Source organism: Adelges cooleyi, unplaced genomic scaffold (genome assembly GCF_023614345.1).
Source record: "Adelges cooleyi isolate 19-005CV unplaced genomic scaffold, UGA_ACOO_1.1 ACOO_flye_CR_arks_rails_tigmint_CR_PRNA_30, whole genome shotgun sequence".
Lineage (NCBI taxonomy): Eukaryota > Metazoa > Arthropoda > Insecta > Hemiptera > Adelgidae > Adelges > Adelges cooleyi.
In genome coordinates, this window is record NW_026095971.1 from 15,656,069 (window position 1) to 15,671,709 (window position 15,641).

Consider the following 15,641-nt stretch of genomic DNA (forward strand, 5'->3'; position numbering starts at 1 on the left):
AAACAGATCATTTAGGAAATAATTTAGAGGTTATAAGTTATAACTTCTCAACTCTCTCTCCCTGATCGCGTCGTTAAGCCCGTCTAAAAAGAATATATTTAGAGGTCCAAATAAATATAAGTGGATGTTGCGTAGTATCTCTACGATACCAGTACATGCACGGTGCATTCGATGAGTAAAATAATTATAATGTTATCAATACTATATTATTATATTGTATTAATAAAATATTATGTAATAAGTGTATTATGTTATGTGAGGGCGAGCTTGTATTGCGGCCGCCGCGAACAAGCTTTTTCACTGCCCTCTCGCCGCGACCCCCTCCCACCCCTCTCTCTTTCTATCTCTCTTTCCTCATATTGGGCGCCGGCGTCGGGCGGCGTATCGCGCGCACGGGCGGCGCGTCGGGCTTCGAGGGATGTCAACAAGTAGCTCGGCCCGCCGATGTCGGCCGACCGTTGCCGAACGGCCGCTTGCCGTCTACAGCGTATTGATTGGAGAACGGCGCCCGTCGCAGAACACCCGCACCGGCGTCCGCGGCGTTACGCACTGCACGTTACAACAAACATACACTCTCTCTTAAACACACGCGTGCATATATATATAAATATAACATACACAACTCATATTATTATACACATATATATACAAGCGATTCAAACGGAACGCCGACCGGGCCCCCCTCGGTAACCGAACGACATACAAACATACACGACACGACACGATGGCTGCGCCGCTCGTATGTACGCGGTTTAGTGACAATTATGAGCTAAAAGAAGAACTCGGCAAGTAAGTAACAAAAAAAAAACCTACTGACCGACTGACTGAACGAGAAAAAAAAAATGTTCTCCAAATGTCTCTGTCTGTCTGTCTATTGCATGCGTTTTCATTTTCGATAAATTAGATTAGTATTATTATATTAAAATATTATTATACATCGTAGCGCATAATGTAGCAATGCGATCCGGTGTATGAATTTTGTTTTGTTTTTTATGTGAGCTTTGGCCGCGAATCAACCGGCACCGCGGTCGTTGTCGACCGATCGATTATCTCCTTTAACACCCCATGAAATAACTCATCGACGAATATATTACATATTTATTTATTTTACTAAGCTTTTGTACGGTACTCGGCCGTTTTGATTAGTCCCCTTGATTTTTTCCCCCGGTCGAGATTGTAACAGTAACGTTAAAAAGCGGCATTCGAGCGCTCAAACACATATACATATGTATATATATATATATACATATATACACCACAGTACACACACACACACACACACACACACACACACACACACACACACACAGACACATTTGCAGAGCACACCGTCGCCGCCGCCGCCGCTGCACGTTAGAATCGATAGCGCGCGTATACCAGTCCAAAATAGCGGCGCGCATGAGTAGCAAACGTCGGCGGCGGCTAAAGTGAAAGCGAGAGTAGTACTGGCTCCGGCTGCCTATAAACGTACATTTATATATTATGTGTAATAACAAAAAAATAATAATAATAATTAATACAACGATTAAACGCCGGCGGCGACGGAGGCAAAATATGTTACCTATACGGTACACGATGAGAGCGAGATAAAAATTTAATCCAAAACTAGTTTACACCGTTGTCGAGTACAATAATATTAGCGTCCGTGACTAGATCTTACTGGCCCCTTGGATTACAGCGGGACACTTGAAGTGTTGGCGCACGAGTGTCTTTTCCGATACTACTTTAATATGATATGTTAATATTTGTGTAAAAAATAACATCACAGATAGAGCACACCTTATTGAAACGGAAAGGGATTTTTTGGACCGACCGCCGGCTCAAATACGAAATTAGATCAGGTCATCGCGCTCTATATGCCCACGCCATGTCCCTTCCTGTTTGATTTCGCACACACACAATCGTTGTAATACACGTGCTCGTAAATCACGTGCTTTTAGGCCCTTCGATCGGCAGGACATACCCGGTCACCGGGCGGCGATGATTTTTCTTCTTGTCAAATCGATATTCCGCACCCGACGACTTACTTATGTTTTTTTTTATTTTTACCGGCTTATCACGGTACACATAAGCTCCACAGTATAGACGTCACGATTGTAAACGACAAAATAATAATCAATTTTAACGCGCTTAGTGCTGGGATAATTTTATAAAAAATATTTTCTGGTGTCTATACTATGTTACAGCGGGGTGGGACCGCGTTAAATTATGTCACTTTTTATTGTCCGACAACCGAGCGCCGAGTTTATCGAACTTAACTTCTATCTCTCATTCTCTCTCTTTCTCTCTCACCCCTCTCTCTCTCTCTTTATATCTTCTTCTCTTTCCCTCTCCATTTATATAAATTCTGCCTCCACTGCTATTACGGCGGACCCTTCACTCGCGACCGTATCTTATGCACACATATACAAACGGCGGTAATATAACAACGAATTTTAGCAAGCATGCGCCTTTTAATGACCCTTCAACGACACTTCATCGTTTTATTCTTGTCGCTTTATCTTCGATATCAAGTCTATATAGGTGTCTCTTTGATCGATAAACTCATTTCTTTCACCAGTACGTCATCTTTACCTCAGAAGTCTACGCTGTCGATATTTTTTTTTTTTTAGTTTTAAATGTTGAATAAGTTTAATGAAGTGATTTTATCCCATCTAAATGTATTAGTGTGTTTCTCATAGGGGTAGGACTTTGAAAATCCATATTTAAAAAAAAAGGTAAATGCTAATACTTCAAGTTTTGAAAAAATGAAATATTATTAAACATGAATATAGTACAATCAAATTTGTTGAAAAACAATATTGAACGAAAAAATCAATGAAATTGGCAAAAATTCGACTTATTTTTAAGTTTTTAATTTTATACCTACACTTTTTCAATTCAGTTTTGACATTTTAATATTTTTTCAGCAAATGTTTTTATCATTAGTATTTTATTTTTAACATTACTTAAATAGTTACAAATTGTATCTAAAATGGGCATTAGTAAAATTTTTACATGGCTAGACTTCTTTATGTTGAGGTTATGTGAAAATCCAATCCAATTGTGAGGTCCAATCCCTATTAAACCCCTCCCCAAGTTAGTAGTTACCCCCATGTCAGTGGCCACCTACATCTCAATGTCTTTAATTTTTTAACACACATTTTTGTCATACAGCGGAAATAGTAACGGCATCGCCAAAATTCAATACTTTTTTTTTTTTTTACAATTGTGGGTATAGGCTACGTATTTTTTCCATTATTATAGTAATGAACGCCGACGAGTTGTTTCTTCTCCTTCTTTCTCTCTCTCTCTCTCTCTCTCTCTTCGACACTTAGAAAAGGCAAAGAGCAAATCGATACGACACGTGAATTCCCCTACCCCTCGATATTACAAGCTCACGGCTGTACTCCACAAAACGGTGCCTAGCACAGCATCTCTTTTTCCTACCAAACACAAAAGACGAAAACCCACCGGCTCTTTGACGTTTCAACTGTACTTGTTCATACGCACTCGTTAGCAGGACACTACTATAGGTACATACAGTATATTATTTTGTGTACTTACACACACGTGCGTCATTTGTATATTCGTACAGGTGTAAAAAGTTTTATATAACACAACGCTGCTGTTTAACACGGCAGTCGATTCGAGTAGTATTGAGTAAAATCAATCCATCGTCTGTCGTCGCTATGGCGACAGTTTCATTATACTTGAACCCAGGTGTAAGCCCCGGTTGGCTTTGTACTGACGACCGCCTTCGGCACTGTTATGTTTACCAAATCACCAAACGACAAGGGTACCAATTAATACTATTACCTTCCGACCGAGCACTGAGAGACCGAAATAGGTATATACACCACAGTGGGTAGGTCGAAATCACCGATGAATGCTTTCGCGCAAATAATGGCCACGGAATAGATTATACAAGTGTACTGTATACAAGATGATTCGGAGTTATTGTATTCATCAACAATTCTTTTTTTCTCGAAAAGGAACCTGGCGTATTTTGAAAAATGTTTAACCATGACATTTTGCATCAGCTTTGAAATGTACAAAATATATAGTTGAGGAGAGTCGAAATAATTGGATTTCAGACGAGTCACTCTACTTGTTTATTATATATACCGAGGGACGGGTATAAGACAAACCGCAATGTAGTTATTTCATACCAGAATGGTTCTATTACAATGTGCGTGCTTGTGCTTTGTCGGCTGAATGCTCTGGGGACTGCTGCGAGTGCTGTATGGAAGCTTTAATACTTAAACGAATACACAGGGTTCGTGGGTAGTTTATTTGGTATTATTATTTTTATATAGGTATTAGATTTTTTTATTCGTTCAGTAAATAAAATATAGACTATACCGAAAAAATCCGTTAGGTGTTTTATTGTTAACGCGATGAAAAGAGTTGATTTTGTTGGTCGTCCCCCGAGAAAGTAAATTATTGATCTGCTATATAATAATATGTACTATCCGACGACTTGTCTTGACGACAATAACGGTGATTAACTATCCCTGATTAATTCCATGACACCCCAAAGAATCTTATGCAGTCAGGCAGCTCGGTCCATATTTGTTTTGTTGACATTACAAGACTGCCAGTTTAATAAATTGTTCTAATTTATTTTATTCTTGATTGTTCTGATAAAGTGTATGATAACGGTAACTAGATTTAAGCAAGTTTGCAGTATTTGCATACTACTCTTTCCTCACCATTTTCATGACTAGTATAATCAAATTATGTTTTCAGTAAAAACCTTAAATAAACTAAATCTAATGCAAGCTTAAAATTCATAAGTAATCACATAATCTCTCGTAGTATAATAAACGTGACAAAGGTCACCAACAATGCTAGGAAACTTAGGTGATTTTTTTTACTCGGACACAGGCTACGGTCAGTTTTGAAATTTAACCTCTCTTATAACAAAGGATACATACGACGATAGCAGTTAAAAGGATTCCACAGACTGCAGTTTGCTGAAATAAAAAAAAATGCACTAAGCCTTTATGGTTATGCCTCCGGTCGTAGTGTATAATGCAGCAGCACATTGCGGTCAAATCGATGCGACGCCATAGTCTGACCGCATTTGAGCATAATCCCCAATTAAATATACATTGCACCGATGGTAATCCTTATACTAATACTGTGTATGGTTAGTTTTGGCCGCCACGTAATAAAGTGACAACAATAACAAGTATACAGCGTAGGATTCCATATATGGAGGTACCAAGGTAGTTATAGTATTTTGTTTATTGTTCATGCATCATGATTGGTTTAATATTTAAAAAATTTGGATTTAAAGTATGAATTCATGTCTGTTATTTTTCCTGTTTTGCACGGAAATTCATATTATATTCTAATCAGTTTTGAAGCATTGAAACTTGAATTTAAAACATATTATGTCTAATAAATTATTATAATAACCATATAATATGGTTTCCGTATTGAATATTGTGAATTTTATTAAAAATGTCCTATAATTTTTGTTTTATCTTTTTGGATGTCTCCTTATAGCATACGATTGTGTCAGACACATAAGATTCCAATTACATTTATTATTACTTATGAGAAGATATAAGGCAGAGGCAGTGAGAGCTGTTATACAGAGGAATTTAGAGGGAAAAAGAGGATGAGGAAGATCAAAGAAAAGATGCATGGACGGAATACAGAGTGATATGAAGATGCTGGGGTTTAATTAAACGAGATGTACGAGAAGACCGAGCTCTATGAAGGTGTAGGTCGAGGGTGGCCGACCCATGTAGTTGGGAGTGTAAGTCGAGGATAAAGAAGAAGATTACTCCTACGGCAATTAGATACAACATACTTGTGTTTATTCGAATATGATATATATAGTTGAATACCTTCAGTTGAATATAATCCGCAAGTCAAGAAAAAATATGTATTTCTAAATCAAGTGTATCTATTACTTAAAAAAAATGCAGGATACAGTTATATCACCTCTACAATGTAATGTATAAGACTAACCTATTATATTAAACAGATTTGATTTATTACACATCAAAACCATACTAAAATGCCAAAACCTTATGTGTCTGCTCAAATGCCCAAGACCACCACACACCATTTATTACTTTTTAGTTCTTACTAACTTAAAACTAAATGACAAATATTTAACGGTTTTCCTAAACTTTTCGTCAAATTCAAATGATTTTTTAGTATCTACTTAAAGAACTGAGTAAAAGTTCTAAATCCATAATCTCTTATCCACCGTTTTCAGACTAAAACTTTTCGCACCTTTACCAAACTGTCAATTTACTTTCTCCATATTTAATACAATAATCTTACTATTTTCATAATATATGCTGTAGATATAGCACATAGTCGATTTAAAGGGTTGTCGTCATAGCTGCATGAAAATTCAATGATTTGACTGATGAGTAAAACAAGTTCTCAATAATACATTACTTTAAAGACTTATTTATTTAATGGATTACAACACTACATTAAAAGTGGAGTATAAAATATACAGTGGTATAGGGGTATTAGTTTCTAACTTATTAGGCCTGTGCTTTTGGTAGTGAGTTTATTTTAATATTTAAAAAAAATGTTGGTTTTCATTTACTGGCTGGAGAGAACCGTACGTATTTTGCAAAGTAATTTTATTGATATAATAAAATAAACGATCCGAAGAGACTCACGATTCACGAATAGTATCATTATTATGGTTTATGTAAAACCTACACGATCATTAGCCATTATGTAATCTTCACAAAACATTACAAGACTATCGATCTATAATATGTTCAACTTTTACACTCCTTCAAATGTTGAGATACTGTATTTTCATGTCCACGTGTCTGATAGGTGTAGACTTAGGTGTGAGCTTGTGTATCGTCATACTAATATTCTGTATGACAACCGGCTTCGTATACAACAAAAATGATGGAGTGTTTCTCGATTTTCCGGTGACCAAGTATGAATATTATGTACACCGTGTAAGCAAGTGCTCTGTCCATCAGTATGGAGTATAATAGTGTACAGACTACCGTCGTCAACCAGAGCCGTGTGCTTAACGTGCCAGCAAGTCTCTTTTCGCGTTTGGCAACGCGTCATTGATGGCGGACAAAATATATTTTTAAACATCATCAACCGGCCCCGCCACCGCCTCTTCGTTGCTCTCATAATAAGATATACATGTGTACATAAGCTGTCGCCTATATTAATATTAGCCCCGAACGCCGAAACCTGGCGGCTTTCCTGTACCGCCATATCTTCCTCGCCACCCTTGCCGGCTCCTCCTCGACCGAATCTGACCTGTGTGTATCCACAGATGATGTTAGTACACTATTATGTTGTAATAGAGACATAATAACATAGCAATGCGTCGCCAAATATCGCTTTCACCGGGCATCGACCATACCGTTTTTGGACATTGTCTTCCGCGTATACCTAAACTACCTACAACGTTGGCCGTGAATCTTTAGGTACTCATAAAAACTAGCTAAAATATTATTCACGTTTTATGTATTTAAAACATATTATGTAGTACGTACGCTTTTAGCGTGCCAAACTTGGACTAGGTAGACGTATGTCTATTTAGAGTCATTTGTCGAAAATTACCTGTTGTACAATTGTAATAATGTTTCCATATTTTTAATTAGTATTTATTTGAATTGGTTTTCACGAAACTATATTCATTTTAAATATTTCATTAGCCATTAGCGACTATGATCATGTATTTATAATTGTAATATTAGAAGACCGTCTTAGAACTTTCTCAACAGTTTCGGTAATTTTTTCAAGGTAGAAAAACGTCACACGACACACATATAATATCGTTAGTTTACAACTACAGACTTGAGTTTTATATTGAGAGGGATTCCCTTGCTCTATTTGTGTTATTCTACTTTAACTCAACCGCGGTCGTTGTAATAAATGACGTTGTGGGTATTTGCCAGAAATCCAACGGCGACAGGAGACGCCGGTGATTTATTTTACAAACGAATGCGTCTGGGAATGAAAGTCAGAAAATCGGTCCGTGTCATTAAATTCGCATGTATGTGTACTTTCGGCGGGCGTACGGCGATAACATGGACCCGAAAATAAAATTCCTTCTTGAGTTTTTACAACGATTCACCGAAATCCGTACCCGCGAACCCTCGACCTACTCACTTCGGAAATAATACAACACGCAGCTAACCTTTACCGGAAAAAAAAGACATTAAAAATGATATAAAGCTCATCCAACGGAAGTCCGTATACTATTATGCGGTACCGATGCAGTCCTTGAAAGTACAATGTACTCAAAATTATTACAACACTTGGATTTTAAAATGTAAAACGTTTGTTGAGACTTATAATTGTTAAGACGTCTGAAATGTTAAATTTGTTTACAGATCAATGTCTAGTATGTACTGATGACCGGCGGAAGAGGGGGAAGGGCATTTTAAAAATAAAAGTTTAAAACACTTATTCATTTGAAGCTCGTAGTACTTATATGCTTCAGTATAATAATAAGTACTTATTTTTTACTTTATTTAAAATTATCAGTAAATACTTCATTATATAAGTTAGTCTTTTCCAATTTTTATTTATAAGTAATTTTATAGTTAAATTATTTATTAATTATGGCATTATAGCTATCATATAGCGTTATATTCACACATAGCTTAGTGTTACAGTATTATTATATAAAAATATAAATAGCCCGCATAAAAGCAACCACAAATTGATATATCACACGATTGTTCAGTACGTTTTAATTATTTCGGTTACGGTTAACACCAAAAAAATAATATGGGTTAGTATTGGTTAAGGTTTTTGATAAAACCATATAATTCGGGTTAAACGGTTTGGGTTTTTGGAGATTACAAAGGTTAAATTGAGTTAGGGTTCTTCAAAGCACTCCATTTATCATATTCAGTCAAGAAACTCGACTGGCTGTATAGAAGTAACAAAAGCTAAAATAGCTGTTATTTGTTTTTAAAACAGCCGAGCATAACTTTTTAACATCCATCCAGTGCTAAGTAATTTTGGTTTTTAAGACTATCCAAAAGGTTTATGTTACTTTATTCATGGTTATTAACAAATTGATGTTCACTAGAAGATATTTTTTGACGATAATAACTTGATTTCGAATAAGTATTATTGCAACTTTATTGTAAACGCTAATCATTCGAATACACAAATTCTTGTCAGTGTAGTATATTTATAATTATATACATACAGCTATTTTAATATATTTTAATGTTTTTCGAATTTTAGACACTTTACTGCTTTTAGTAAACGTCTATGTATAAATTATAATTGAATAACATAGGCTAGGTTAAATATAATGGTATCTAATATCTATGCCATTATTAAATTAGGTATATAGTAATAATTACATTAAATATTTTTTAATTTGCTTAGTAATAAATTGATTCTCCTTGATTTACGGTTACTAAAAGCCGCTGCTGTCACGTTGTCTATTATATTTATAAAGTTAAGGGTTTTGTATTTTGTTCTTACCAATCAAAATTAACGTGTGTAGTATAATTAATGATAACCAAATAATAATGAAAACAGCTGTTTTGTATTCGAGCAACAATAAATTGTTTTACATTTAATCAGCTAAATGCGTAAATTAATTTTTAATTATCGGTTATACTAGTGCTTACATTACTCTCGAGTCACGAATCAATATTTAATTTAACCGTTACTCTTTTGTTTCTTTTCTATTAAATAATTATTAATTTATTAATTATACATTATTATTTTTCAATTACTTTATCCATCAATCAATTTAGATTCTTTACAAAGTTAAAACCGATTAACAGTGATTATACTCTTATACCTGATAATTAAATGTCAATTTAATCAATAGCTTGATTAAGTAAATATTTTAACGTTAATGTCCAACTTTGTTTTCGTTCATTATACTACATTACACTCAGTTAAATGCAAATACTCGAAAATAAAATATTTATTAAAAAAATCCGTTTATTATGAGCCACACGATAAAATTATGCTTTTCGCTTATAATTTTATTGTAAATAATTTGTATTGTTTGTATGTATTTTCAGAGGCGCTTTTTCCGTAGTGCGAAAATGTATTCAAAAGCACACGGGACTGGAGTTTGCGGCCAAAATAATAAACACAAAAAAACTTTCTGCCAGAGGTGAGTGGACTGCGTTTTATTAAATAATTTAAGTACGTGTACATCGGCGAATTCGTTCTCTCCCACGAGGGGTCAGCGATGGCCCGACATGTACTGCTCAAGGTATTTTCTTAAGTATATGTACACATATCAAATATGTAGATTGGATACATGTTATGGGATTATACGCTTGGCCGATTGCCTGCATCGAGTCTAAATCCGATTTAGTAGTCGATGTCCTTTTAAAAGAGAGTATCCCTTAAAATGTCCCGTCTACGAAAGCAACAATAATGTTGTTTCTTTTATTTAGATCAGATTGGGCAGACCCTCATAAAGCTTTTAGAGCATAAGTCAAGAATAGTGGTAGTATGGAAAACGAAGGGAAAGGGTTAAATCGAATAAAAAAACCCTCTATACGAGTTCAAGACGTCGAAATATAACCCCTTGACCTTATTTTGCTAGGCTTTCTTCTCTCACCCCTATACCATACAATTTCTAAGCACATTTATATCCTTGAACGTATATATAATCGTATTACCTTAACTGAGCTGAGTCGAACAAACGTAAAATCAGAGGCCATAAGCAATTTATTGAATTTATTTAGCGTGGAAAATATATGACTGTCATTGGATTTTTATAAATAATACTATATGATCAATGACCGTCGAGTGATCAATCATAATAACAAGACCAAATCAATCGCGATGGTCATATCAATAACACAGAAATGTCAATATTGTCATGCTAACTGAATAAGTAAAAACAAATTACCTAACGTATAGGATTGTACAGAGTAATAATTTCATCGTCCACATTCTTCTTTATTATTATTATTAACTTTTTTTTTTTTGAAAACTACACATACGAATTTGTACTAATGATAAAAAAAAGCACCTTAAATACTCCATAATTATAGTACACTGGTTTTTCCACGCCCTGCGCCTCTTTATTCGTAAACCTGATATTAACTTTTAAACTAAAACTGTTAACTTATAAATATAAATAACATAAATGGTTAATCAAGAGACGGACTTAAAGAACAAAAATGGGTTGATAATAAGTTTTGAAAAAATTATTTTTGCGTTACAAAAATAATTATTCGAACATCGACTTTCGGCCATATTATTAAATAAATTATTAGTTGGTCAATAGATTAGTCTTTTTAATTTTTGCGACTGAAATTTGCAATTTGAAAATTTTATATTACACAAAATAACTCCTTTATTTTAGTCTTGGCTGTAGAATTGTTGGCAGGTTTATTGTCGGTATTGATTACACAGGTTTTTTGCACCTTTTCAGTTGAAAGTAAGATAATAAGTGAAAAAATCGAATTATTGCTTTCAGTTTACTGACATCAAATATTTTAAATGTAGTTATTTAACAGACTTTACAAAGCAATTTTGTTATATGCCTTTCCCGTGAATTTTAGTACCTATTTATAAACTTAAATACCGCTAAGAGAATTATAAATTACTCGATTGATTTTTATTCTTATAAGAATTAAACTATTATAAAAAAAATGTTGTATACAATTTGTTTGTTGTGTTATGTAGCATAATATGTTTATAAGATTAATATAATAAATGTTATAACTCAAAGTGAAAAATAGTTGGTCGTTCTTAAACACATTATAACACATTATTATTAATGAACTTACAATGCATATCAAAGTTATTTTATTTCAAATAATTACAAGTTCCAATGATTTTTTCAAAAAAATTGTAGTCCCTTAGTATTAATTGCCTTGTTGGATATTTCAAAATATCTTTTAATTTGATTTTCGATTTAACATTTTTAACTGTTTACCAGCTGTTTAAATAAACGTAAAATTATAACAAATATAATTATATTTGTCTTCGGATAATTTTTTTTTTTTATATATAAAGTATAATTATTTATTTAAATTAAAAATAAATTGTATTTTATTACATTAAACTTAAATGATATAAATCATAATTTTATTGTTAGGGAGTAAAAATTGTACAAAATAGTTCGAAAAATATGATGCGAACATTTTAAGCATTTTATATGCGATTTTAAGGTCCATACATTTCGAACTATATGAGTTTATGTTATGTTTAACTAAAAGTTGAGTATTTTCTTCTACACACTTGTAATACATGAATAATAATGTATAAATTACTAAAGGAAAATTCAAACACGGCTCGCGCTTCACAATTATTGATTACTATTTTACATACTGTCGCTTACGGGGAAAACTTTTTAGCTTTGATGAGCAGTATGTAAACATGATCACTTTTTTTTTTAAATTAATTTTGCACATGAGAGAGTTCCTTTTGAGCTTGTTAAAATTAATGATATTATGTTTTGTTATTTGATACATAACGATTAGCATTATTAATTTTTATATACATAGCATCCCCGCTTAAAAAGTGACAAAACTAAAAAAAAATGATATTCGAGGTTATTATAGCATATTTTAAATAAATATCATATAATTATTGTGTAAAAAGGTCATAAGTATATTATTATTTTTTATCGATAGATGGCGCACGACACTTTTGGTATTACATTATTTTACATTATGTTGTACTTTTTTAAATGACTCTATTGGCAAATGGCTTTTTCGAGTTGTGTAACTTTTTAAGCGGGGGTGTGATATATATAATACGAAACAAAACTATCATAACTATATAAGTTAATTATATTAACTAGCCCTGGGTGTGTGTGTCTAAATTAATTATTATAACATGGGGTAGAAATATAGGTCAGGTTTGATTGGCTACGTGTGGCTATCACGAATCCATATTTATACTAGTGAGTTGTCCAGGGTAGAAAAATTGCGAGTAGTTTTTTGTATACTTACCAATTACAGGTCTCGTCATATACACATATATAACTACATTTAAAATAATTTACTATACACCCTAAAGAGAGTTGATACGGATATGACCTAATTTGAATTAATAACGTTATATTGCGTTTGACCATAGGATCGAATAAATAGTAGTGATTTATATAAACGATATTTAGTGAGAAGTTTACAGTAAAATTAAAGCAAGCAGTTGATTCAATATTCTTATGTAATATATAATAAAATCATTTGAAAGTATACTATATACTTAATTCTTAAAGGAATCCCGGTTTTATTGTTTTATGAATATAATTACTTCAGACTGTACACATTAATGTACAACCTATAATACTATTATATACAATAGATGGATAAACAACATTTTGTTAACGATACACTTTTTAGTCACTTAAATCGCTAGTTAAAAAAAACTGTATTTTGCGATTTTCATATAATTAAACAATAAGTCTGACAATAAGCAAAACTGTATTGACATATTATCCAACTAGTCTTTTCTTTAATATTGTGTAGGCTAATACTTGATTGTGAAACAGTTTGACATTGAATAGCGTGGTTCAATGCTTTACATTATATCATACCATACAAGAATATTAAATACATATTATATTCTACAAATAATAATATAATTATTACAGAAATATTTAGTTATCATAATTATAGTTGTTTTATGAAGAACGTTCTAGGTCTGTAAAATGAGAACAAAAATGTTGTCTACGTTGTTTTAATGCATATTTAATTATATATACAGTCTATATTATATTAATTCTATACTATTATTATATTTTGATGGTTCTGTCGGCAACGAATTTGTATAAACTAGGATAATGGTACTCTGAAATCTTGTCTGTACGTTCGGTCAACCCTTCAATGATATTCGTCGAGTGACAACTAACAAGGGACGGGACAAAGTAGTGTAGGTGCAAAAGTGCCTGACGCAATGACCTCGATGTGTCACGTGTAGCCAACACATGTATCGCAACCCTGTAATACATATAACATTGTATTATATAAATCAAACAAAATGCAACGTGTGCCACCCTCGGAAAAGGGAGGCATTGTGAGAGAAGGGAGGGAAGGGGTGATGACATAATACATATATAACACGAGAATATATCAAATGTATGACATAGGTAACCGGTGGGTATGTGTATTTTGCATGTGATGTGTTTGTATGTATCTGGACATCACGTTTGACAAACGTGACGAGAAGAGGTAACGAGGGTAGGAATACGTGTTGTGCCCATGTTACTATCGAATTACAAAGGTACTCCGAACTAAGTTTACCCAACATAGTAATTGCTGTAATCATTTTAATGATGAAAAACGGACAGGAGGGCCAGCGAAAGGAGTACGTTGATATTAGAACCAAAATCCGTTTACAAACCGATGGCTGTTTTATGGTTGTTAAGGCTTTGTTAATATGTATAATAAAACTTAGCGGAGTGCCGCACGCAAACAAGCAAGAGAAGAATAATAAACAGTAAAGGAACCATAATATATATATATATATATATATATATATATATTCACTATTGATGACATTACCAGACCTGACTTTTTTCTGTTAGTCGGAGACACTTGAAATCAATTTTTTCTTAATCTGCGTTATCACAATGCGTGGAATATCGATTTTCAGAGTAATCGAAATTTGACCTTAAAAACCGATTAGAGGCTAAAATATCGATACTACTAAAAATCGATAAAACATATTGTTTGTGGGAAATTCAATTTTGCGTGTTTTAATGTTAGGTAACCTGATTTATCATAAAAACTACGTGAGTTATCTTTAACATGCCGCAAAAACACAGTGTCTCTTTAAGGAGACGTGGGGTCTGAAAGGGTTAGTTAATACACTGCTGTAGCAACCGTTTTAAATTTGGAAAGTTGACAACAAAAGTAAATGTTCATAAGAAAATAATACTTTTACGTCAATTTATATTACAACTTATTTTTTGTAGCTCTAACACAACCGCAGTGTGACTATGATAGTATACACAATTTAATTTTTGTATATAGTTGTGTAACTTTATCAATTGTACATAACCTATTGTTTTTTTAATTAAAAAAAAACAATTTCATTGAACATATAAAAGAGTTAATCCAATAATAGGTACCTACCGTCTTATAAGTTTGAAATGAATTCTCAATTCCTGCCGTGCTATTACTTGATTAAATATATAATAAATTATTACTTTATAATACCTAATAAATAACTAGTATGAAGCTAATTTTATAAAGCTGTTTCTTTGAATTTTAAATTATTTATTTATCTACAAATAGGCAACCTTATAATAAAACTAGCTTCGCGATTTAGAGTGATCGGTTATTTTATTGTTTTTTCTAGTACCGCCTATTCAACATTTACATTTTCCTAACCGTAACTTAAGTGTAAAAAAATGTGATGGATTATTTACCAACATCGATTTATATTTTTTATCCAGATTCTGAACATATCATAAGTCACTTATTATTATTATTATTTTTTATTAAATTATAATTACTATAAAACTAGTTAAAATTTTAAAATGTTAGAAGCACAAGCTAGTTTTTTAAAAAGTACTCTACAGCGAGTTTCTTAGTAGTTATTTAAGCTTACAGGCATAATCAATCAGAGGGTAGGTACTATTTTAGGTCTTCAGTATAAATGAAAACAATTAAAGAAGCTTACACTTATTTTGTACTCGTTTACTTCTAAGAGAAAATGTTCAGTGACTATTTAAGCAA

The 15,641-nt window shown here is 32.9% G+C and overlaps 1 protein-coding gene across 16 annotated transcripts in view; it reads left to right on the forward strand.

Moving 5' to 3' along the window:
* Positions 1-616: 616 nt before the first annotated feature.
* Positions 617-15,641, forward strand: part of LOC126838981 (calcium/calmodulin-dependent protein kinase type II alpha chain) — a 37,908-nt gene continuing 22,883 nt past the window's right edge. For all 16 annotated transcript variants that reach the window (XM_050573843.1, XM_050573844.1, XM_050573848.1 and 13 more), the window contains exons 1-2: positions 617-789; positions 10,008-10,102. In XM_050573843.1, the coding sequence (XP_050429800.1) occupies positions 725-789; positions 10,008-10,102 (160 nt within the window). In that variant the 5' untranslated portion in view covers positions 617-724. The remainder of the gene's footprint in view (positions 790-10,007; positions 10,103-15,641) is intronic.